This window comes from Phodopus roborovskii, unplaced genomic scaffold, assembly GCF_943737965.1.
Source record: "Phodopus roborovskii unplaced genomic scaffold, PHOROB, whole genome shotgun sequence".
Taxonomy (NCBI): Eukaryota; Metazoa; Chordata; class Mammalia; order Rodentia; family Cricetidae; genus Phodopus; species Phodopus roborovskii.
Window position 1 is genome coordinate 1,328,655 of NW_026126629.1, and position 25,711 is coordinate 1,354,365.

General features: G+C 43.1%; 1 protein-coding gene across 12 annotated transcripts in view; it reads right to left on the reverse strand.

The window, feature by feature from the left end:
• Cadps (calcium dependent secretion activator) overlaps positions 1–25,711 on the reverse strand; it is a 439,844-nt gene that overhangs the window by 49,479 nt on the left and 364,654 nt on the right. For all 12 annotated transcript variants that reach the window (XM_051206877.1, XM_051206873.1, XM_051206871.1 and 9 more), the window contains 2 exons: positions 22,711–22,785; positions 21,748–21,831 (listed from right to left, as the gene is read on the reverse strand). In XM_051206877.1, coding sequence (XP_051062834.1) covers positions 21,748–21,831; positions 22,711–22,785 — 159 coding nt within the window. The remainder of the gene's footprint in view (positions 1–21,747; positions 21,832–22,710; positions 22,786–25,711) is intronic.

A 25,711-nucleotide genomic window follows, 5' to 3' on the forward strand; every position in this document is an offset into this window, starting at 1 on the left:
GCAGGATGGAGGAACTTCATTATGGCAGTTTCAAAACACTGAATCAGGGTGAGTGAAGGAAATTATGGGGCCCCAGAAAGCATGCCCAGCAAGCATATTCCCATCAGAGACTGGCCATCTCTGTGGTTGATATCGCCCCTTCACTAGGAAAAATGCTGCAGACCTGTCTCTTTACCAGGCAAGGGGCACCTTCCAGACTGCTTCCCCTTACTCTAATTCTGGCCTCTTGGTGAGGTTGAAAGTGGTCAGCAACTCCTCTTCCTTCTCCTCTTTAATCTCCTCTCTCCCCTTCTCTTTTTTCTAAATCAAAGTTGAGAAGGAACAGGAGTAGAATCTAGACTCTTCCCCCAGAACGCCTTTCTGATGTAATGACAGTAGTGCAGGCTTTGACAGTTCATTTTAGTTTCATGTCTTTAGGCCTGCTGCACTCTGGGTAGTGAAGAACAACCAGATCCCCCCAACCCATAGGACTTTGGATTCATCTGCACAAAATTCAAGTATGCTGGCTTTGGAGCTGTGTTGTTAAAATTTTTGCCTTCCAAGCACAGAGACCTGAGTTTGATCCACATAGCCCTCGTGGAAGAGGCGGAGTCAGTGGGACCTCTGGGTCTCTCTGGTCAGTGATCCTAGCCAACCAATGAGTTCCAGGCCAACCAATGAAGAGACTCTATCTTAAAAGGTAGATAGTGCCCAAATAATAACATGTGACGTTGTCCTTTGGCCTTCACTTGAAACCTTCTACGTGCACCCCCAATGAATACATACACATACAAAACCATGATTATCTGGAGAACGAACCAGACATTGTCTCTGAATCAGATAAACGACAACTCTCCTAGTCTACCCAAGACTATTTTCCATGATACATGATATATATTCTTTAATAGAGAAGAGATTTTCTTCCAAAGGGAACTTCTTTCTTTAAGAAATTTTTCATTAGTAGTTATCAAAAGTGTATGTGTACGTGTATGTGTAAGAATATGAATGCGTAAGATGGAGAGGACAAGACCAGGTTGCAGAAACACATAGAGACAGCTTACCTGAACAAGGAGGAGCTAACGGGCCACCAGACTTATAGCTGAGAAGCCAGCATGGGACTGACTCAGGCCCCCCTGAATATGGGTCTCAGCCAGAAGGACTGAGCAGTTTAAGAGACCTCAGACAGTGGAGCCAGGATGTATCCCTGGTGCACAAAAGGACCTTGCTAACACATCCCCCATGGAGGGATAACTGCCTTAACCTAGAGACAGGAGAGAAGCCCTAGTCCCTATTTCATATGACCTGTCAGACCTACATGACCCCAACTGGATGGCATTCCCCTACATATGGAACTGGGATGGGGGGATGGGATGGGAGGGTGGTTAGGGTGCATGTGAGAGGGCAGAAAGGGTAAAAGGGAGGGAGGGACGGAGGATCAGAGGGAGGGAGGGAAGGAGGGAGAAGGGACTGGGATCGACATGTAAAATAATAATAAATTAAATAACAAAATGCTTTGACTCCAAAATTTAAGTTCAAGGACAAGTTACTGGGGAAAAGGATTTCTATTTTTGTTTCCACAGAAAATGAAAAACTGTGGATTCCTTTCAGACTAATGTGATTTGATCAAGCCAGACCGCCTGAAACAGAGTACCAGGTGATCCTACATTCAAAACAGCTGGACAAAGCAGCCTTACAGACTGCAGCCAGGATTCCCCCATGACAGTGCCCCTTACCAGCAGGAAGTAGTTTGGAAAGAACGACGCCCAAATTCCCAAATACTGTCTATAAATGTTTGTTTTCATTTAAATGGACTTGGTTATATAAAATAAATAAATTAAAAAAGAATATGAATGCATATATATTTAACATCTTTTCTTTTTTAACTTTAAAAGAAGCCTTCCCAGTGTCCAAAAGTATGGGTTCAAGATTGGCTGGGTTAGAAGGCTGGCTTTTAGCCCATCTTCTAGCTTGGTACCTTCGAGCTTCCTTTGTAAATGGATGGGGTAGTAATAACATTACTCAAAGGGACACCAGAGACTAAATGAGACAACCCAGCCAAGTACATCCAATCATGCTAAAAGTACTAAGAAAAGCTATTGTTACTGGGCCTGCTGGGAAAAGTGGCTTACTGGAGGGAGCCAGTGCTCCTCACTCTGCTGGTGGTAGCTTTACTCCATAGTTTATAACCTGTGGCAATTTCTTGCTATGAAAAAGAAGCTGGGGTACCATCCAGTCTCTGAGCTCATTCTCAGGATGGCAGGATCCAGTTAGTCCTCAAAGCACATAAAAGTGTTTCCAAGTACACTGAGTATTTTCGTAGGCTCCTGCCTCAGTTATATGCTTAGCGGAACTACCTCCCTTTCCTGGGACCCAGCCACGTGATGGTACAGGAGACAAGCAAGAAGGACTTGCCTTCAGATACAAGGTGTGCATCGCTTTTGAGTACAGTTCACTCACCCTCAAAGGAGAGGCAGGAAGTTTGGCTTTGTTTGTCTGGTCCTACAATTCTGGGACTCTGCTTTGTGATCAGCCCTTCTCATGGGACATCACTGTCCCATGAGACTAAAGTCACTATAGACCAAAGGCTGCAAGGGCTGCGATGTTGAGCCACATGCTCATGATCCCTGACCACACAATCTCTCCAAATACTCAACAATCCAGGGCCATCTAACAATAATGATAGGTTAAATCTTAATTCTGAGTGTTTACTAATTAATGAGATTAAATTATTACATGCTCTATTTGATCCCTATCTGAACCTTCTGAATAGGGGGCCCTATTAACATTCTACCGCTGAAAACCCCAAGCTAAGAGAAGAACCAATAGGACTTGCTGTCACATTTTGGACTTGTCATTCAGCAGATTTTTTTCTCAACTCTATCCTAGTAGTTTTAAAAACCAGTGTGTGTGTGTGTGTGTGTGTGTGTGTGTGTATGTGTGTGTGTATGTGTGTGTCTGTGTGTGTCTGTGTGTGTCTGTGTGTCTGTGTGCATGTGTGTCTGTGTCTGTGTGTCTGTGTCTATGTGTAGATACAAACTAAAGAAAAAAATACATAGGTATGTAAATAATCATAGGACTGACTCAGGCAGGGCAGAAGGTCCAAAAGTGTTTCTTTGGCTCCCATGTCACAGCTAATTACCTCAACGCTCCACCTGACTTAGTGTGTGTAGACGGGCTTAATGGTCCTCTATTGAGCACTTCCATTATTTTTCAGGTGCCCAAGGTAATCTTTTCATTGAACACCCACCAATGCTGATGACTAAGGGATTTTCTTCAGCCCATTCCTAATAAGGGGACCTGAGTTAATCATTGTGTAGCTTTGACAGGGAGCCCGGCAGGGGCTTAAACCACTTCTCCTGCTTCATTAAGGGAAAAAGCAACCCAGGTGCAGACCATGAGGACCTCAGGGTTTGATACTATTAAATCAATGCACAGACAAAAAAAGTGGATTAGGTCCCCCCCCCCTGTTTTTTTTCTTTTTCAAACAGAAATCTGGTGGGCAAAACTCAAAGATGGAAAAAAAAAGAAACCCGAACGCAGATGACTGCATTAGTTAGTGCTTAGGCTTCCCTTTCTCCCCACAGTCTCTTAAAACAAACCAAGGGAGTGATTTATTCTGTGTGAATGGACTCCACCCCTGCCTGATGGGCTTCATAAGAACTCCCTGCCGCCTTCTCTGCCTTTGCTTTGAAACTGCTGACCATTCCACCACCTCAAAGGGCTAGGGACACTGAGCTCAAGGGCTAGTTGGGGGATTTGATGGCTTCTTGCCTTTCTCACTTCAACACAGGTGATCTTAAAAATGTCAATGAAGTCAAGGCAGTTCAGTAAGATAGTGACTTGATCATATCTAATTCATCCCTAAAATAATCTTATCTCATTAGTTTAGGTTTTCATTCATCGTTTTCTTCATATATGGAACACAGGGTCTTTACAAACTCTTATTATATTGATTGATTGAGAGAGAGAGAGAGAGAGCACATGGTACCATGGTGTCCGCATAGTCAGAGGACAACATTCCACCATGTAAATTCCAGGAATAATCCCAGGTCCTTGGGCTTGACTGCAGTTCCTTTATTCCCTGAGCCATCTCACGGGCCCTAGAAAGTAGAGTCCATAGCTAAACAGAAGATTCTCTTTCTCTTTCCTCAACACTAATTGTGCAGTGTTGGCTGGAGAAAAAACTACCGGAAGAAAGGATTTTTGTTAGGATACTCTTAACTCAAGTTAGAGGTTTCTGGAAGTTTCTAGAAGTAGGTTTTGACCTACAGCATTCTGAGAGGACAATAAAGAAAAAAAAAGTACAAGGAAGATCTCTGAGTTCTAAAGGAACTGGCATTTACTGCACATATGAGAAAGATTAGGGTCCCTGTTCACATAAAGTAGGGGGGTCAGGAGGCTGACGACTCAGCAATCTGGTTTTGTCACCTGCCAGGGTGGGCCGGGAAATTAACCTCTTTAAGCATCAATTATCTCCCTGGTAAAGGAAGAGTTATGGCAATATTAACAGGACAACCTCATCTTGAACACCTGTGTGTGTGTGTGTGTGTGTGGTATGTGTGTGTGTGAGCATGTGTCCTACAGTTTATTAAATAAAAAATACATATATTAAAACCTGTGTGCATATATAGGTGCACATGCAGGTGGAGGGCCAGGTGTGCACTGTGTGTGTGTGTGTGTGTGTGTGTTGTCAGGAAGGACAGAGGACAACTTTCAATGTTGGCCCTCAGACACATTCAAAACTTTCGAGACAAAGTCTCATGTAGGCCAGGCTAGATGGCCTGTGAGCTTGCAGGAATCCACCTGTCTCTGCCATCCCCTCTCCACATCTTATCACCCAAACCATCTTCCTAGCCTAGGAAAGGGATCTTATACATGCCTGACACATGCAGGACACTGTTTCATGCATTTTACTTACACTAATCCCCTTAGTTTGCATAAAACATTAGTGGAATTAATGGAGATGGAGTCAGGGCAACAACTGGCTACATGTGCTAGTGGGCAAGGCCTGACATTATCTCATTCTTGGATATGGTTGCTTCTAACTCCTACTCCCTTTCCACTGGCACACCCTAGGATGAGGGCTAGTCTTTTCCTCTGAATCTCCTGCTCAGGTATAACCTCATAGAGAGGTCACCACAGACCATGTGACTTAACAGATCTTAATATTGGATCGTAGACCTGAGGTCCAGTTCACACCGTTTTACTTGTTTTCAAGGATTCCTGCCATTAATCTTGCTTCCCGCTCTCCATGCTCACTGTTCCTCCATTGAGGATTGGAGTCTATGTCTCCATTCCCCATGAATCCAGGTTTGTTTGGCCTGTACCAGCATTGACAATTAGCATGTGGAAGAGTTGGCACAGTGTCCATTCTGATTGGAGTCTTGATCAATGCTGGAGGCTTCTGTGTTTTTACTCTTGAAAACCAGCTGCCATTTAAATGGCACCATCCTAAGGCTATCATAGTGTGGAGAAACTCCAATCACATGAAAAAGCCTGGCAGGATGAGATCCCTCACTAGGGGAAAAGGAAGCTGCATGGAGAGAGAGATAGAGGTAGAGATAGAGAGAGAGATAGAGAGAGAGAGAGATAGAGATAGAGAGAGAGAGAGAGAAACCACACAAGCAGAGGACATCCAGTAGCGTGTCAGCTCAGCTACCTGCCAAATGTAGCCAAGGGTACAGCTCCAGTGACAGAGTCAAAGGGCTTCCTGTCCCACACCCCTTCCCACATTGGAAGCCTCAGATTACAAACCCACAAAACTGTGAGCAAAATTATTACTTGTTTTTATTTTCTTTTGAGATAGGGTCTAATGTAGCCCAGGGGCCACTCAAATTGACTATTGCAGTTAAGATAATCATGAGCTCTTCCCACCTCTATTTCTCAATTGCTGGAATTATAGGTGTGCACCACTGTTTCTGGTGCAATGATCACTTTGAGCCAATGATGCTGGCATGGGTTGCTATCTAACAATAGATAACTAATCCATTGAGTAAGGTACCACTTTTTCCTCATATTTCTTCAGCATTACCCAATGCATTTATTTCCAAGAAGTACACTGTGGGGGGAATTTATGATGCACTAGGACAGGATTTTGGAATGGTATATGGCCTTTGAAACCTCAAAGTCCACCCCTTGTGACGTGCTTCTTCAAGTAATGCCATACATTCTAAGCCCATCCAAACTCTGTTAGTGACTGGGAAGTGGGTATTCAAATACTCAAGACTGTGTAGAGACATCTCATTCAAATGACTGGAGTTATCTAGGGGCATGTGTGCATAGAACACTGAGCAGGGCACTTTATATCTAATAGTCCAATTAATCACAGATTGGGATATCAAAGCTCAGAAAGGGCAAACAGTTCCCAGGAGTTCCAAGGGGTGCTGCTGGATCACCAACTGCCCTCATTATGGGTCTATGGTTTGGGGAATCATTTAGCCTTCCATTAAATTAATCATTTAATCTCATCTGCAACTGCAGAACATGAGGATGAACAGTGTCCCTTTCTGAGCAAGCAGGCTGGCATCACATGAAGTGCTAGGAGAGTACCTGGCATGCAGCAAGCACTCAAAAATGCCTTTCCACATTACTATCATGGCTTAACTCACTCAAGGTTAGCTGCAAGGGAGTCGGCTATACCAAATAGGTTTCCATTGGCCAATCTGGTCTACCGGCCAAATTCATCCCATTGCCTGATTTTCAATATTCTATAAATTGAAATGTCTTTCATATTTTAAAGCAGTTGAAAGAAAATAAAAGGAAGAATGATACATTCTGAGAGATGAAAACTGTTGAAATTGACATTTCAACATTCATAAATAAAACTTTATTTATATATGTGTGTCCATTTATCTATACATTGTCTGTTGCTGCTTTTGTGCTCAAAGGACAGAGCTGAGGTGCCATGGCAGAGACCATGTGGCTCCCAAAGTCAGACAAACTTACTATGTTCTAATTTATAGAAGGAATTTTCTCTCTTGTGGATTAGGACCAACTTAAGGGCAAGATAGTGCAGTGTGTGAAAAGAATTAGAAAACACTAATTTTCAATCCTATGCTGACCATTAACTACTTGGTAGGCTTTGGCTAGCTGCCTAGCCTGCTGGCTTCATTTCCTTATCTATTATAATGAAGATCAGATTAATTGTTTTTTCCTTAGATTCCTTCCAGATTTTAAAAATGTGACTCTCAGAGGGCATATGACTCAGGTTCTAGGAAGAATGTGGGACAGGAAGCATTCCTTACACCTTGAGAGGATTATAAATAGAGGTAAATAAAAAAATGCTATTAATAGTTTAGTATTCATTCAAGTTCTGGAAATAAGTATCTAGGAAAAAACTATAGTTATCAGGAGAAGGAAATAAAAACCATTCAAGATAGATAAAAAGCATCTATCTACACAGGGAGCAGAAAATGGAGCATGGCCAGCAGGAAGACTTGGCAAAGGCTGCCTATGTCAGGCCCTTTCCCTGTGCCAGTCAGAGTTTTGGGTGTCTCTTAGAAGCCACCACACTAACTCTCCTAGCAACCCTCCACTGCCCATTGAACTCTTCAGGCTATTGTGGGGATTGCTCAAGGGATATCATAAAGGGTCATGGTGAACTCTCATCACACACTAGCTGTTCTCCCATCCCAGTGCTATTCAGATCCCACCCCTGCTTAGCTTTCAAGATCAGGCAAGGGCAGTGCCTTCAGGGTGGTATGAGTATAGAGACATGCTGGCTGATGTCCTGCTGCTGTTGGAATTACCAGCTCAAAAGAACAAGTGCCTTGTGAATGGGCAGGGAGCCCAGCTGCCAGTTTTCAAGACTTTCTACATTTGCCCAAATTCTCCCCTCACTTCCAGTTCTCATGCTTTCATTTTAGGGCACAAATGGAATGGAATGGCATATAACTAAATACTATGTCTGTCATATTCACTTCTCTGGTTAGCCAGAGGGAAGCTAGGACCCTGAGCAGCAGAATAATGAACCCGAGAAGGGTTGTAGGGATAACTCATTGGGAATTGAAGCAGTCTAGACCAGGGGCTCTGGAGTTAAAATATGTGGCCAAGTTCTAGTCCAACCAACTCATGAGACAGGTTAATCACAATTTTCTCATCTGCGAAATGGGAACAATGGATTTCCTCACAGAGATGTTGAGTTATCAGAAGAGACTCAGGAAGAATGCTGTGTCAGCCATCACTCTCAGTTTTGCTGGGGAAGCAGGTGTCCTTCCTCATTGGGCTGGATACCGAGGTTGCTTGTAGCCTGCACCACTCAACAGCTATGTGTGATGACTTAAATGTGAACATTTAAAGTACTTTTGTGCACATGACACATTTCAGCCTCAGTGAGCTACAGGTAGTGACTACTGAGGACAGCTCAGACAGACAATTTTTATTATTATGGTAAGGTCTATCTGTCAGTGGTCTAGACTTAGGACATTGACAGTTACTGAAAAATAAGAATGGAGAAATATGCTACTCTGTTCCCTGCTAGAGTTTGAAATATGGAAAAAATAGTTTGGGTGTCAGCAATCTCATTTTGTGGAGAAAACAAGAAATAAAGGCCAACAGCTATGATGTACAGCTATAAAGCTGTAAGGAGGAAGCAGTACTGCTACACCTAGGAGGAAGGGGGAGGGAGAGGTGGTAAAGGGAGGAAAAGCTGCATGGAAGGAGGGAGAGCAGTTATAGCTAAGTTTGACCAGTAAGGAATATGCACATAAACGGGATGCAGTGTCGCATATCTGGGTAGGACGATCACAAGTGTACAGCCAGTCTAGGCTACATATTAACACCATGTTTTAATGCATAAATGAAACAAAAAAAGCAAAAACCAGGAAAATAGTCACATATGACTAGTAGTTATCTATAAGGTAAAAGAAATTGATTTTTAAAAAAGACATCTCTGTCCCTGCCTCTGTCTCTGTGTGTGTGTGATGCATGGGTGTGTAGAGGCCAGAGATATACTCAGTGCCCTCCCCTATTGTCCTCCACCTATGTTTTGAGGCAGGGTCTCTCACTGGAACCTGGAGTCTGTCATTTTGATAAAACTAGCAGGGCAGCAAGCCTCAGGGATCCGCCACCCTCTTCCTTGCCCAATACTGGAGATATACATCACTTTTTCATGGCTGCCGGGGGTCTAAATTCAGGTCCTCATGCTTAATCAACAGTCACTTTGCACTCTGAGCTGTTTCCCTAGTCCCTTGAGTTGGCTCTAATGGATCTCTCTGATAAAAATGCTAGGGAATGGCAGGTCAGAGATGTATTATTATTTTTGTTAAGTTGATAAATTGACTACTTCTTTATGGTTTCATCAAAATTTATTAAATTTACTTATGTATATATGTACATGCTTGTATGCATGTGTGCCATGGTGGGTGTGTGGGGGTCAGAGGACAACTTGGGGCAGTCAGTGCTTTTCTTTCTCTGTGTGAGTTCTCAGGTCTGAGCTCAGGTTCTCAGGCTCAGTAGTAAGAGTTATCTGACTGGCCTCACTATTTTATTTTTTGAGGTATGTTTTTACATTAATTTTATGATGAATTGTTAAAAAAACAAACAAGCAAAGCAAGTGTAGAACTGGTAACACTCTAGTGGAGAAGGGCATTTTATGGGAAGTTTGTCTCCTTTTGGAAAGTCACTTTTTTGGTGCCTCTTTCTCTTCAATGGAGTCGTGGCTTGGATGGAGCGTGTGCCCTCTACAAAGGCAAAAGCAACACTTGGCCACCCCCCAGTCCTAGTCTGTATGCTCCAAGTGCGTCTTGGGAAGAGGAATGTGTACTGAGTGCCAACCGAGGGACTGACTGCTTGGGTGAAACAGAATGTGCGAGTGGGCGGGATGTACTGGGACTGTGTGTGCGGGTGAGCAGTTGAGCAAGCCTCAGTGGCTCCTGCCTGGGGCCAAGTGACAATTACAGTGAAAACCCCTTCCAATGCTTCCTGAGGCCTGGAGAAAAACACCATCCCTGAAGTGTGTGTGGAATCAGAGGCAGCAGGATGGGTTCTCAGAGCTGTGCCACCGGAGGGGATGAAATGTCCTTATTGCTTGCCAAAGATCAAGGGCATGCTGGGCCAATTGTGAAGTGCTCTGGTCCCCATGAGCACCGAATCAAGTGTGGCATAAAGAGGTGCAGATCTGAGGTTTGAAGATGAAAGGGGCTTTGCAGACAGAGGAGGTGATCCCTGCCTAACAACACGAAGTCTAACAGTCCAACTGTATACCAGAAAAGAGGTAAAACAGTGCAATTGGCCATGTGTGTCTTACCACAAATCACACACACACACACACACACACACACACACACACACACCCCTCACAATGATACATGGATACACACACTCACAAGGCTCATTTTCCACTTTGTTTCAAGGAAGGCCCAAGTATGGGTGCTGCCTGAGAACTGTGACATTGACACTCTCTCACAAGTAGTTCCTGGCTCAAAAAATGATTAATTGCTTTTAGAATTGGTGCTTGAGAAAAAAATTGAAACATACATACATACAAAAGTTGCCTGAATGGCCTACAAATGGAGAATACATTTTAAAAAGCCTCAGATAACAGAAAACAGAATATTGGCCACATTTCAATTTTTACTCCTGTTCTCTCAGATACTATGTCTTTGGAAAGAGCAATTAGTTTCTGTCTTGTCATGAACTTAATACTGGATACACTCTCATGTAGAAATTATGGCCAGATTTACCTATGCATATTATTTGGGTGCCTAGTTTGCACTCTTCATTATTGAGACATGTTTCCTGATTTTGGGAATGTGAAGACTGGGCTCCAGGGATCTACGGTGCTCCATGGAACACACAGCCAAGATGGGAGAGTTGGGTTGGAGCTTCTTTGGTTTGGCAGCCAACGATCATCTACTGTAATACACTTGCACATAGATTGCTTTTCTGAGCTCCACTTTCCTTATTTGTGAGTGATGGTTTTCATTGTGGCCATTGTTACGTTTTTGCTATAGCATATAGGTAAAAATTAAATGAAGGCTATGGTGAGCCAAAAGCATATGTCTTTTACTCCTCACAAACAAGATTTCATAAATAACTGTGTAACTATAGTAGATATTCTGAGATGCACCTCAAGGACCACTTCAGAACTCTAGAGGGCTAAGAGAAGGTAGGGGAGTCCCCTGGCTTCTCCCCAAGCTTCTGCACACAAAATACCGAGCCTCAGTTGCAGGGCTAATCAGTGAATCCTTGGTTTCTGTGCATATTCATAAACATTAGCTGTGATTTAACTACTATTTAACTACATGAAACTGGCTAGTTTTATGTCTGCTTGACACAGCTGAAGTCATCTGAGAGGAGGAAGTATCAGTTAAGAAAATGACTCCATAAGATCAGGTTGTAGGCAAGCCTGTAAGGAATTTTCTTAATTAGCTATTGATGGGAGGGCCCAACCCATTGTGGGTGGTGCTATCCCTGGGCTGGTGATCCTGGGTTCTATAAGAAAGGAGGGTAAACAAGTCAGTAAGCAGTACCTCCATGACCTCTACATTATATCTTGTCTCTAGGTTCCTGCCCTGCATGAGTTCCTGTCCTGACTTCCTTCAATGATGATCTAAAATGCAGAAGTGTAAGCCAAATAAACCTTTCCCTCCACAGTTTGCCTTTTTATCACGGTGTTTTGTCATAGCAATAGAAACTGGAACTAAGTCAACTGCTATAGTGAGAGTGAGGGTAACAATGCTCCCACAGACCGTGCCAACACACCACTCTGAGACCCTGCCTTTGTTTAAGCACAGGGCTGTAGCACTGCTGGGGAGCTGGACAGGAGGTAGGCAACCATCTCTACTAAAGCAGAAGCATCCCATTCTACACCCTGCTCAGGACCTGGAGCCTTATTTGCAGAAGAATGATTCTGTCTCCTATGCTGGGATGCTGTGCTCAGAGAGTACATCTAGGGAGAGTATGTTCTCAATCCTCCCCACCCCCAGGGGGTTTTGAACAGATGTCTGAGCCAAAAAGACCCATTTTTTTCCTTCCAATTTCCCTCACTTCTGTTCTAATCCTCCCTGCTCAGACAGGAATTTGACAAGACTCAAGGACTCCTTTAGACCCACCCTCTCTCCATGCTGCTAAGCCTGAAGAATTCAATCATCCTTGTACACCTAGTCTATTCTAGTTAAGGCTGAGCAAAGGGTCACTGCTGATCTTGATGAACAACACACAGCCAGATGAGGAAAGTAGACTCAGGGAGCTTAAGGGGCTTCCCTAGAAGACCCACAGCTAGCCACAGCAGGGACTGACCTACATGGCTTGCTCTCCTAAAGGTCACACTGTACTGCTTCACAGCTTGTCTATTTCGCTGACACACGTGCATCTTAGAAACTCAGAGCTGTGAATCACAAAGTTGTAATTATGTAGACTTTCCAAGCAAGTATGAAAGCTACTTATGTTGACTAGAAGTGGGGACATGGTCTGCCCCTGCTGTTTATGGGTTTTGCTTTTCCCCTTGAACATCCCTCAACAAGTAGAAGTTGAATAGGGCTCAAATTCCATGAAGACAGGAGCCATGCCTTGCTCTGTGTCCAGATTCAGCAAAGACTCTGCTGAATCCACTGAACAGTAACTGTCAGGTCCAAAGTGGGCCCCCCAAATGGCAGTGCTAGTAACGATGTCCTAAACAAAGGACTCTCATGGGGAAATAGAAGAAGGATTGTTCTTGGGCAAACAAGCATAAATTCAGCATTTGTCAGAATCTTGTATGGCAGATTTCTGTTCTTCAGGAACCAACCTTAATATACCCCTAAAAGCCAACTGCCTCCTGCAAGGGCAACACATCCCCAGTTTAGCTCAAAGACCCAGCCCTGCTGATTGTCATATAAAACCCACCTGCTTTTTTTTGTCATTTAGCCCCCAACCTTGTCCTGAGAGATAGGCTTGGCAACTTAATCCCCAAACTTCCTACCCACAGAACACTCTAGTTCAGTGGTTGCTTTGAGCTCTTTCTTACAGTCACCTTCTGAAATGAAAGGGTTGCCATTGACCCTGATGTTTCCCTTCTCTTTAGGCTTCTTACACTTGAACTTGAGGTATGGTGTGTGTGTTCATGGCATGTGCCAGAGGTCGACTTCAAGTGCTGCTCCTTGGATACTGACCGTCTTGTTTTGAGCCATCTCACTGGGACTTGGGGCTCACTGGTTAGGTAGGCTGGGTGGTCAATGCCTCTCGAGAACTGAGAAGCATGGGGCACCACCCCTGGCTTTTGCATGGAAATGAGGTCCTCACGTGTGTGTAGCCAGCACTACTGACTGAACTGTCTCCTTAGCTCAGGCTATGAATTGTCTGGGCCAGCCCTGCCATGCTCACCAGTCTAGGACTGTTACATATGGAGATTTTTCTTCTTGCTTTCTTCTCAGTTAAAGAGACAGGAGGTTTCTGGGACTATGGGGGCCATGCAATGTCCTCTGGCCTCATTTCCAGTTATTTGGCAAATGGGGAGTGGAGAACAGTTTCTGTGCTTCCAAACTTGTACCTGTTCCACCTTCCTAACTGTGGCTACATCCTATGGCCCATTTCTGGTGCATTTACTTAGCATTCCTCTTTTGAATGGCTTGGTAGTAAAATTCTTAATGAAATAAAAAACATGTGAATGTTAGGGAAGCATAAAATGTGGTCAGACTAAGAAGAAAAATTATCCTTGATGTAAAGACAGAGACAAAAAGAGAGTTCAGAAGCAATGATCCTCTCACATGTGTTTGGGGCACTTAATGCCAAAGTTTTACAGTATCTAACATTGGCACTATCTTAGCTACCATGTAGGTAGCTTGATTCATCTCTGCCTCCCTCTGAAAAGACAACAATAACACAACTCCCAAATAACAATAATAGACAAATTTCTTCTTAGTATGGCTAATGTTGATAGTACAGAAAACCCACCATGGTCAATTTCAGGTGGCTAATGTAACAACATAAATGTGGAGATCGGAAGCAGCATAGAAAATTGGTTCCCATTAATAGTGGAGACCAAGCAGACAGTATCAGTCACTGGAAACACTAAGCCAGAAAGTCTCAAATGTTCTCTTTATTAAGGCACTATAGATAGTAACGTCTATGGTGCACTTATGTATGGGTGAGTGCATGTGTGTGTGTGTGTGTGTGTGTGACATTAAATAAATATGTATATGTTTGTCATATATGTACATTATTTAGAAAAAAATTGAGATATGTTCTGTGTAGCTCTGGCTGTTCTGGAACTCACTATGTAGACCAGGCTGGCATTGAACTCACAGAGATATTCCTGCCTCTGCCTCCCAAGTACTGGGTTAAAAGGTGTGTACCACTATGCCCAGCTAAAGTCTTTTGTCTACAACTCCTGGTTCAGAAATTTACTTATGGAAATCATTTAAAACCTGGTGGCTGATTGGGTAACTGATTGTAATGTTAGGCACAGTTTTATCTATCTATCTATCTATCTATCTATCTATCTATCTATCTATCTACCTACCTATCATCTATCTATCATCTGTCACCTACTACATGTCTGTCTGCCTACCATAAACCTGTCTGTCTGTCTATCTATCTATCTATCTATCTATCTATCTATCTATCTATCATCCATCCATCCACTATTTTTAGACTCTGTAAACACAGGGTCACATACATGCTAGGCAAGCACTCTAACACTGATCTACATCCCAGCCCTAACTAATATTTTAATTAATGAAGAGGTGTCCTAAAGAGCATGTGTAAATGAAAGACAAAATGCTAAAAATACACTAAGTGTAATGGAAACTATCTTTGAGGTCAAAATTCTGGACACAGAAATATACTGAAAGTGACTCCTCAGAGTTTTGCTTCATGTTGGATAGAAAGAAGCCTGGACTTAGAGGAGACCTGGCTAGCACATTAAGGACCACTGCTGAAATGTCTAGATTGGGTCAACTTCCTTACTGTTTTGAACACACATGCACAGGGTTAGAAGTGCTATTCATAAGGTACCTATCACATACTAGGTGCCATGAAGAATCTATGGTTCCCTCTATTCCCAATTGTCCTAGGAGCTCTCTGGTACTGGCACCAGCAGCCTCACTCTGCAGACAACTGAACTGGATCTGAGAAGTGGCCATAACCTGCCAATTCCTCTCAGCCTGGGCTTTGCCATCTCTCTCTAAATTTCCTGAAACAAGCTCCCACTGTGTGTGGCTGGAGGTCAAGGTGGACTCCATGACCTTCAATTAGCCTATTTGACACTGCTCACAAATTCACTAGGTATTTCTTTCATGATAGAGTTTCTGTGCGCTACTTGCTCAGCACCTGGGAGTCTGAACAAAACACTGTGTCTATCTCATGTTTGATTTCCCCAGAGAACATTGGAGGAGCGAGTTAACTTCAGGGGCTTATCTTTTTCTTCTATAAGCTGCTCTGGTTAGCAGGTGTGTTAATTGTCAACTGCTCTTTTCAGGCAGCAATCTGAAATGAGGCTATTCAACCGGGTGATTGGTTATTATTATGCCACAGACCCCAAAGCCCAATGCCAAATTCTGAAATATTAAGAGATCAGCAGAAGATAGGGGTGATCTGTGCTTCTGAGCTCAGGAGCTTGACTGGGCACAGGGTTTTTGTTAGTCTGTGATGAGCAAAATGAACTAGGGAAATTTGTGGGGCTTTTAAGTTATCTTCTAATGGAAGTTTGCAGTTTCAGTGTTAGAAGATCACAACTTGCCACAGGCTTCCACCAGGGAGCTAGCTTCCTGTGCCTTGTCTTAACTGCATCCCTGCCATGCCAGGTCAGATGCTAATTCTTCTGTAGTTGTAGCTTAAGAGTCAATTCTGGGGCTGGGGTGGTGGCTCAATTAGTGACATAAGTGGAGGGACCTGAGTTTAATCCCCATGACCTATCTACAAAACGATGGATGTGGCAGTGCTCTCTATCACCCCAAGTGATAAAGAGGCAAAGCGAGTCAGGTTGTAGCCAGCTGGCCTAGGCACCCAAGGTTGTCCTGAGGCTTCCCCACATACGTACATGTATGCACACATTCATCTGCAGACACATTTGCATCTTTCCACACAGGGCCATTTCCACATCCCTTGAGTAATTTTCTTCATTGGTCTCTGGATGAGGAGGTAGAGTGTCCATTCCATTGCACTGACTACTTCTCCCTCTCTCTGAATAGTAATGCTGCTTGTGATTACTTGTGGGGACTATATCTCCATGCAAAGACACAGTAAGAGTCATAATCTCTCTCATTTATTGCTGAGCCCCTAGTTCCTAGTATGTAGTATGTATTGAAAAATGTGTTGACTAAAGGACTAAAATAAATCCAGAAATTATGTAGATGCACAAAGGGAGTTAGAAAAGTGGGAAGTCTTTTGCATGGGTATTATTCCAAAATAGAATGATTAGAATAAATTATGTATAAAGTAATTGTGCTGGCCAAATTTTATTGCTTTATTTATTTAGTGAGAGCATTGTATGTATGTGATGTGTGTGTGTGTGTGTGTGTGTGTGTGTGTGCGTGTGTGTATGTGTGTGTGTGCCAGAGCTTGGCATGGGGTATCCTCCTCTATCATTCTCTGTTTCATATCTTTGAGGCAGTATCTCTCCATACATCCAGAGCTCACGTTTCTTGGCTAAGCTTCCATCTAGCAAGCTTCAGTAATTCTCATGTGTCTGCTCCAACCCATGCTGGGCTTGCTACATGGGTGTGGAATCTGAACTCATATCCTCAAGGTTGTGTAGAGAGTACCCTTAACTACTGAGCTATCTCTTTAGTCCCCTAAATAGTTACTTTCCCCACTTAGGAATAAAGTTATAGTGAATGGGTCCTAGAAACATCACTACATCTCATTAATTAGTTCTGTACATCTAGGCAATTATTCTGGCCATAATAAAAGAGTAACTTAAAGTTTTCACATGATGTTTGGAGAATAACTCAGTGGGCCTCATCTCTGATATGGGCATAGCCTGGCTGTAAAGATGAAGGGAGAAAAATGCACGGAAACTACTAGATTTCATTGTTAGTAAGTTAGTTCTGAAACTTATGTCTGCTGTTGCATCTGAGGCAGGACATTCCACGTGGTGTATTAGCCAATTGGTCCAACTCCCAAGAATCCAGCAGTTGATAACTTGATGACGAATGAGTCCTAGTCACCTGTCATCAGCCCACATCATACAAAGTGACCTCTCCCATCCTGGATGCTTTCTAAGGTTAAAGCAAAACCGAAACAGTGCCTGAGAAAACATTAGCAAACTGCTATGCAATCTCACGCTATTCTAAATCCCCAACCACCTCTGTGATCACAGTTTCCTCTGGACAGAGGTTCATTCTGTGCCCCATTTCTGATCATTATCAAAGTGACAGATGTGTCTCAAGGTGCTCTGCACAGAAGCTGTCACTGCTGTTGCAGGAACTGACACTAGCCTTTGTCACAACTTTTAGAGGGATGAACCCTTTCAACTTTCTTTCACTTTCACATCGAAAAACAAGTTTAACCGTGGCAAGAAGAAAAAGAAGCTGATGTGAGGAGTTAGAGACCCAAAAGGTTGGACACACAGTAGGGATAAGGTTCCCAGCAGCCTTGAAAAGGGTTTTTTTTTCCTTCCTGCTGTGAGAAAGCTTCCGTGGTGTTCTGTAAGTAACCAGGATGGATGTGTTTGGAAGGACTGTTGCTGGCTGACATCCAGGAGCCTTGGAGGATCTGATGTCCCTGTCCTTTAGGTGTGTGTGGGATGGGAGTTAGACCATCCTGTGTCTATCTTAGCCCCACTGTGAAGGTTGTGGAGCTTAGTGACACAAATGCTCAGCTGGAGCTGGGACGGGGACTCAATCTATGAGCCTTGTTTCCAACATTTTCTGAAGGGCATTGGTAGAATGGCATTGATCTGAGAGTCCCAGAAACATATTTCCAAAGTGTTTCATCTGTGCCAGGTACTCAGTGAGTACTTCAGGAACAGGAGCTGTGCTCCTGCACTTGTGTTAGATGTCTGAATTCACCTAGCTCAGCAAAAGCAGTTCAAATGTAGGCTATGGGACATCCCTCCAGGTCACCCAGCTCTATGCTAAGGGGCAGAAAGAGCTGAGTTTCCTACCCACATCTATCTATTTGAGGTTGCCTTTCTCTCTGAACCCCACTTAAGCTTTAGAATCACTTGCCTTACACACAAGCTTCTCTGCACAAGGCATCACATAACAGTTCTTAGACCTTTCCCCTTTGACCTCTCCAACTTAGTCTCCATCTCCAAAACCTGACTCTCTGCCCCATGCCGTCTTCATGTTTATTGTAACACATGCTACTTAAATCTCTCTTGCTTCATTGCTTTGTAGCTACTGGTGCCTACTGCTCTCTCTGAAATATTCCTTTCACTTCTGCTTTGTCCACAGCAGGCCTCTGAAATGTCAGCTTATGGCTCTCCCAAGAAGGATCTTGTGTGAATATCCTGGTTAACATAATATCTTCCCCACTTTCCCCCCATCTCAGCTTTTGTCTCAGGCAATGCTTATTCCTTCCCTTTTCTATTGCCTGGCTCAGCCAATAAAGACAAACTCCAAAAGGGCAGAGGGCATCTTTTGGGGCACTGCTGTGACCACAGCATCTAGCACACTACCTAGCATATAGGCGCTCTGTAAAGACATTCTGGGTGAACGAATGAACTCCAAGACCAGCACTCCTGCTAAACCCTGGACAAGGCTGAGTAAAATATTTGAATGATATGAGAGAAGAACCTGGGCACCTGCTTGCCTTGCCTTTTGGCCTCCTAAAAGAACAGCATGAAACTACCCACAAGCCAGAGACCTTTCCAAACAGTCATCTGCCATAAAAGCACATCTTGCAGGCAAGGGAAATGGGTGGATAGTTGCTAACTATATCTTCCAACTGGGTTGATCTTTGAAAAGTTCGAGAGGCGCCTGCCTCCCTCAATCCCAGGCTGCTACTGCTGCTGAGGCCCCTGAGGGAGGAGAGGAGGGTGTGCTTGGGCGCCTCTTGGGCTGGCACGAGGAAGCCACATCTCATCCGCCCTCCTCCCCCAGCTCCTCTCCAAGAGAGGAAGCAATGCAGATGGAGATGAGAAATAAATATTCCTGCCTGCTCTGCGCCACTGCAGACGTTTTCCAAAATGTCTGGCTTGGACCACAAAATCAAGCCCACCCAGGAAAGGAGGCGCTCAGCAGGAGAAAGAGGGGGGACAGGGTGGCATATTTGTCGATAAGCGTCAGCTTTCTGGGGGGCCGAGCACATGGCTCATCTTTGGCAGTGCTGCTGAGGTGGGGATGTGGTAAGTACACAGTAATGTTCAAAGAATGGAGTGAGTACAGAGGAGCGGAATTAAAGGAAGGCGCAGCACAGGCTCCACACCTCTGTCCTGGGTCCTGAAACACATACAGCTGCTTCCTGCACTCGTTCCCACTTGTCTCATTTACCCCCCTCTCCCCCTGCCCCTACCCTTCCACCTCTACTCCATTCTGGGAAGTTAACACCACTGGGTTGCCAGCATCCTTCTAAGGCCCTCTGCAATTTGGGCAGGAACTCAGAATCCATGTGTGGAGATATTCTTGCCACCTCTAAGTTCGGCTCCCCCTCTCTAATACCGGAATCCTGGCAGGCAACGAGAACATAGGCTGCAAATGAGAAGTGGGTGCTTGTGGCCATGGGATGGCCAAGTATGTGGGAAGAGTGTCACTAAGGAGGGATGTTCCAGGCCCAGCACAGGTCTGGAATGTTCTGTACAGTAGTGTCTTTGCTGGGCATGCCTCTAGGCTGCAAACTGTCTTAGGGAAAATGTGAGGGTGGGAATGGAGCTGAAAAGTCATCATGGGACACTTTGGTCTGGGGTTTTCACTCTCCCAGGGTTTCCTAGGATCCTGAAGTCTTCATCTGGCTGCTGCTGAGCCAGCTGCTAACAAATGTCTGGGAAGTTCATCTTAGAGAAGGGTCTTGGCTAGAGCAAAAGTGGAAGCAATAAGTAGCAAAGGGGCCTTCCTGGGCCATGGGTTCAAGCATACTGCAGTGAAAACATTGGCTCAAAATGAAGTCTTAAAGCAAACATCTTCTATAGGCATTAGGATATGTTTTCAGAAATACCGTACTTCATTCCACCCCCTTCCTCATCATTCCCACAGTTTCAACGAGGAGTGAGCCCTTGTCTATTTCCAACTCATGTGCCCTGAGTCCTTCTTTGTGAGTCTTTCCCACTCATGAGCCCATCTGCCGTCCAGCGTGAGGCATTTGCCAGCGGAATCTCACTCTTGCCAGAAGCCACTCAGTGGTGGGAAACTGGCAGGGGAGATGGTTTCTGGTCCCCACTCTACATATTGCTATGTGACCTCAGACAAATGACTCTCCCTCTCTCGGTCTTGATTTCTTTCTTTGTCAAAGGATTGGGCTAGGTAAGTTCCTTCGCAGCTATGACATATTATAGATAGCTTTGCAGAGTGAAATTTCTCTCTAGACTTGACAGTGAACTCCGGGTATGAATACCATCATCCTCTTGGATTAATTCGATTTTATGTTTGGGAAGGTCACAGTTACACACCAAAACAAGCTCAGCATATTGATAGATGGATGCTATCTAGTAACTGTTTGAAATGACATCAGGCAACATTTGCTTTAGTTCCTAAGAAGATGAAAATATGGACAGAGAAAAGGCCAAAATATGATATGTTTGTTTGTTTACTTATTTTTAGGACATGTCTGGAAAGAAGCTATACAATGTATGATTGTAACTTATAATCATATTCATTATTTGTTATTAGTAGTAGATGCCATTTGTTGAGTCCTATCCAATAAACTAAAACCATGATACTTTCATCTCATACTATGGCCTTATGCCAGATATGATCCACCTCCTATATCCTTCCAGGTGAGGAAACTCGGGCTTAGAAACCTATTCAGGCTCACACAGCTGGTCAGTATTGCTGATGAGAGTTGAATTCAGTTCTGTGGGGCTCCAACGATGAGGACGTGTACCCACACTGATGTTTTGGGCCTCACCTGGCATTTGATGCTCACTTGGGAGATTATTACAGACAAAGACCCCTAACTTGACAGCTCCTCCAGCTTGGAACCATGCACATTCACTGTTCCCATTCGGTAGGAAGTTGGATGCAGAACCAATGGCCTTCTCCTCTGATTACTATCCACAGAAATCTGCTGGCTTCTGCTTGTCCTTCTGCCTCACCTTTGGCTTTGGCCTTACCTAATTTTAGCATAGAACTGGAGCCTCAAATAATTTGGAAATGACATATCAGCAGCTCTGGAGGGGATAAACACAAACATCTCCTGAGCCCAGGCAGGCAGAATATGAAAACTCCTTGTTTAGAGGAATCACACAGGCTGCAAGCACCTCCAGGCTGTAGAAACCCCAAATTTCAACTTCCATAGACTGGGGCTAAGAATTGGGCAGACCCGCTTGGAAATGCTGCCTCCTTTTTCAACGTCTCCTGGACTTGAAATGTGTGCTACTAACTCAATTAAGAAAAATGTTAACTAGTAGAGTAAGGACCGTAAAAAGGTATTTGCTCCAGCTGACTTGAAGATCACAATATACAATCCTTAAAATGTTTTTTTTTTGGTAAAAATGGTGGCCTTCACTGTATTCCCATCATAGCCAAGTCAGGGGGAAAGAAGGCTACTGTGTATGCATATGCATACCGTGCATTCACAAACGACATGGAACTGGCAGCCTCTTCTCCAGGGTTAACATGTTACATTCATGGTTGAATGTAATTAACATACACTGTCTCTCCCAAACAAAACCACACATTACTTCTCACCCAGGCAGAACCACAACTGAACCAAAACAATGATCAGGAAATCAAGATGTTCTTTACTTACCGTAAACGACAGAAAAGAAGAAAACAAAGTCCCCTCGTCATATCTGGATAACTTTGCCAGGACGCCTTCCAAAATAGTTACAAACTAGCAAAGCAGCAAAAAGGAAAAATTGTTATTTCAAATTTACAAGAAAGAACAACATGTCCCAGCCACCCAGAGGCTAGGACTCAGCCCCCTGCTCATTTCTGCATTCCGTTTTTTAACTCTCATTTTGGAGCAAGGCAAAGACTGCCGTTGCATGGCAATATTTGACTTATCCGGCTTTCTCTTCATTATTATGTGATTGCAAATACGGAGTGTTACAGAAGTGCAAAGTGACAAAATATTATTGAGTTGCATATAGCATGCGATAATATTAAATGCACTTTTCAAGATCCCAAACTGCGCAAAGCAGTCTTTACATTACATATTAGCACTACATTTAATCCAATCTATTTTTATTTGTATTTTATCAGTAATTTGGGGGAAACAGAAGTTTAGCACTGGCAAATATAAATGTCTTTCCATTCAGCATTACTTAGTTAAAATTCTATAATTCATGAGGGTGACTGAAATAGCTTTATCTGACTTTTCTGTTTTATTATGACTCTCACTGCATGTGAAACTAGAGGGAAAGGGGTTTTCGGGATGGCAGAATTCCTTATTACCGTTTCACTTTATGTATTTTAAAATCTAACTTTGTCAGTGCTGAGAAACAAAACAAACATTTCCTGCATAACCTAGTACGACGTTTGGGGACACATTCTTATTAAGTTAACATATGCCGCTTCATCAATTGATCTTCACACAGCTCACGAACATCAGAAAATGCTCGCACGCTGGGGATGGGTGATGTACAATCTTGTTTCTTGAGAGATGTGAGTATCCAGCTCAACTTTTTAACGTGTTACATTTTAATGGAAATGTAGACACAACAAAGCAACATTCACAATGCCCCCCCATTCACCCAAAGCTGAAGGTTACCTTTGCCACCAAGAGTGTGATCATTTCTTTAACAGTTTCTTCAATTAGTTCATCTATTTTTGAATGGTATTGATGCTAAAGAAGACAGAAAGACAGGTATTAGCATGTTGGGGGCTTGTCAGTGCTGCATGCATTCATGGTTTTTAGAACATACAATCTATAAATAAAGCGTGGCTCATAGATCCAGTCCTAGAAGCGGCTGTAAAATTCTGACTTCTGGGCTTTGATGTAGAGAGACCCAAAGCACTTAAAAAATTCAGCAGGTTCATTGTTCCTCATCTAAGGTTTCAGATGGCTTTGATGTGTGTGGATGCATACACACATGGCTGGTTTTTGGTGACAGTGTGTTGACCTGGCTTTTACAAAGCTTGATTCAATAGTAATCTAGTACATTGGGAAGAGAAATGGTATTTCTGGGATGCAACTCCAGCAATTTGGGGGATCCCTCCAAAAAAGAATTTGACTAACACATTGATTTTGAAAAAGAAACAAAAAACAAAAACCAAAAAACAAACCTGCTAGGTATGTTGAGTATTTGCATCAGTTTTAACTTATAGCCTTGACTCAGAGTCCAGGTAAAGTGTCTCTTTCTGAGCCATTGTGACAAGCAACACTTCCCCCCTTTTCTTTCTGTTCAGCAATAAGCAGACCCAGGCTAGACCTTCTGCTGAGACTGTAGCTAAGTTTTTCCAATTTTTTCAAACTGGTGCTGTCGATTAAATTTAAATAGTAATGTGAAAACAAACCCCCACACAAACAAAAATCTGCTGTAAATGCCAGGGGAAAAGGAAAAGCAATTTCAACACAAATTATTATATGCCAGCTCCTTGACATTTATTAGAACATTTTAGTATCCATTTGAATTATTTTGTATTTCCGTAACACAAAAACAATAATATAAAACATTGTTATTTGGAAAGGAAAATGCACTTACCCACTCTTTAGCAAACTTTCAGAAGGATGATTAATTAGGAACAAAAAAGAAAAAGGAACAGTGCAAATAAAAATCAGGACAAAAGGACACACGAGAAGATGCAAATTAAATAAAGCATCACAAAGCTATGAAAACACAGAAATAAGACATAGGGTGTGCTGCAATATTCTGGCTGCTGGCAAGCAGGATGATTGAGCAGGAGCAAGGAGATGAGAGTCTGGCTTGGACTTGGAAGACCTGGGTGGTATCCTAGTGTGAGGGCAGGAGCCATAGTGCCTCCAGATTGAGCTCAACTTCCTTATCTGCAAACCTTCAACCGGTGAGAGCACTATGACCTGTGCCCAGGAGCAGGAGAGGTAATATAGACTGTTGATTTCCACAAGGGGCTAGGCAAGCCTTGGTGACTATGTTCTACCTCTGTGTTTCAAAACTACCTAGATACATGATGGTACTCACCCCATCCTTACCCCTGTTGAAAGAAGTGGACATATGAAGTACCTCAACTTAACTATCCTATAGATGTCATGTATCAAGACATCAGATGTATTCATAATGGGTGCAACTATATGACAATAAAGAACAAAGCAAAACTTAACAGAAAGCTATTTGGCTGGCCTGTTTTAATTATATTACTTAAGAATTCAGTACCCATGCCCTTTTCTAGCACCAAGGCTCCCAGATATTCATAGAGCTATTTTAAAGATCTAGTGAGGATCTAGATGCGAAAACATTTTGCTAACTGTAGTTGCAATTATTGTGTGTTTAAGTTCCTCGAGTAGCCACAAAGGACACAGAAGCCATGATGCTATCACTGAAGTGTCCCCCTCCTCCTTTAGCTTGATTGATGGAGAAAAAGCAAATGGCCCACGGTGTTTTGTCCTGATGAGTCAGAACCCTTGTTGGCCATACTGCTAGATTCAAGAAAGATTTACATGTAAATAGCATAAAGCTGAAGTTTAAAAAAAACAAGAAAAAGAATTCACAGAACTCTGTACTAGAGTCACAAAAAGGGATGTTGAAGCAAAAGAATATGGGAATATTGACAGAATTCCAAATTCATTTTTAGGTATTGAAATAAGACCCAGAATCATATCCTCTCTTTCTGTTGTCATGTGACTGACTTGTTCTACTAGATTTTCTTTGGATTGTGGTAAATGAGTCACATTTATTAAATTAATTAGGACATTATGCTTACCCAGAAGAGTGAAAGTGAGTACAAGATGAAATAATACATGAAGGGCTTCTAACCAAGCAAAGAACGCCAATGAGAATAGATATGTTCTCTTATAAACCTTGCTGGAAGTGGTAAAAACAGATGACAATCATTCTCTGGATACTAAGACAGGTTAAGGTCTGTGTCTTGTGTCTAAGGGGTTAATGAGGAACATGTCCTCCATGTGGAAACAGTGTGGAGACACGATAGCTTACTGAGGCATGACATACCTTCACACACTAATTTCTATGTAGTCCCACTATCTCCCTGTCACTGGATGTAAGCATTATGATCTTCCTGATATACATATTTCCTGCTGATAAAGTAAAGCTGTGGGGTGTGTGTGTGTGCGCGCGCGCGCGCGCACGCACGTGTGTATACACTTACACATTTGCTTGTGGAGACTAGAAGACTACATGTGTGTCACTTCTCAGGAGTGGTCCACAGGTTTTTCATTGGTCTGGACACACACCACCATTATGTGGGTAATGGGGGTTGAACTCAGGTCTTCAGGCTTGCATAGCAACTACTATATGGACTGATACTGAAAGTATTTTTAACATGATTATTTTGCCTTTTTGTTCCAGGGTTAGCTTTAGCATGGGATCTCTGCCACTTTGCTTTCTCACCATTGCAGTGGAACTAGAATTCCATTCTGAATGTAAAATTGACATAAACCACCCAACTACTGACATAATACATGAATGTACAGTTTAGAAACTATGCAGAGCCGGCCTGTTGGCTCGTGCCTATAATCAGCATTTGGTGAGAGAAGGCAAAGACAAGAAGATTGTTAAAAGTTTGAGGCTAGCCTGGGCTACAGAATGAAACTCTGACTCAAAACAAGAAAGAAG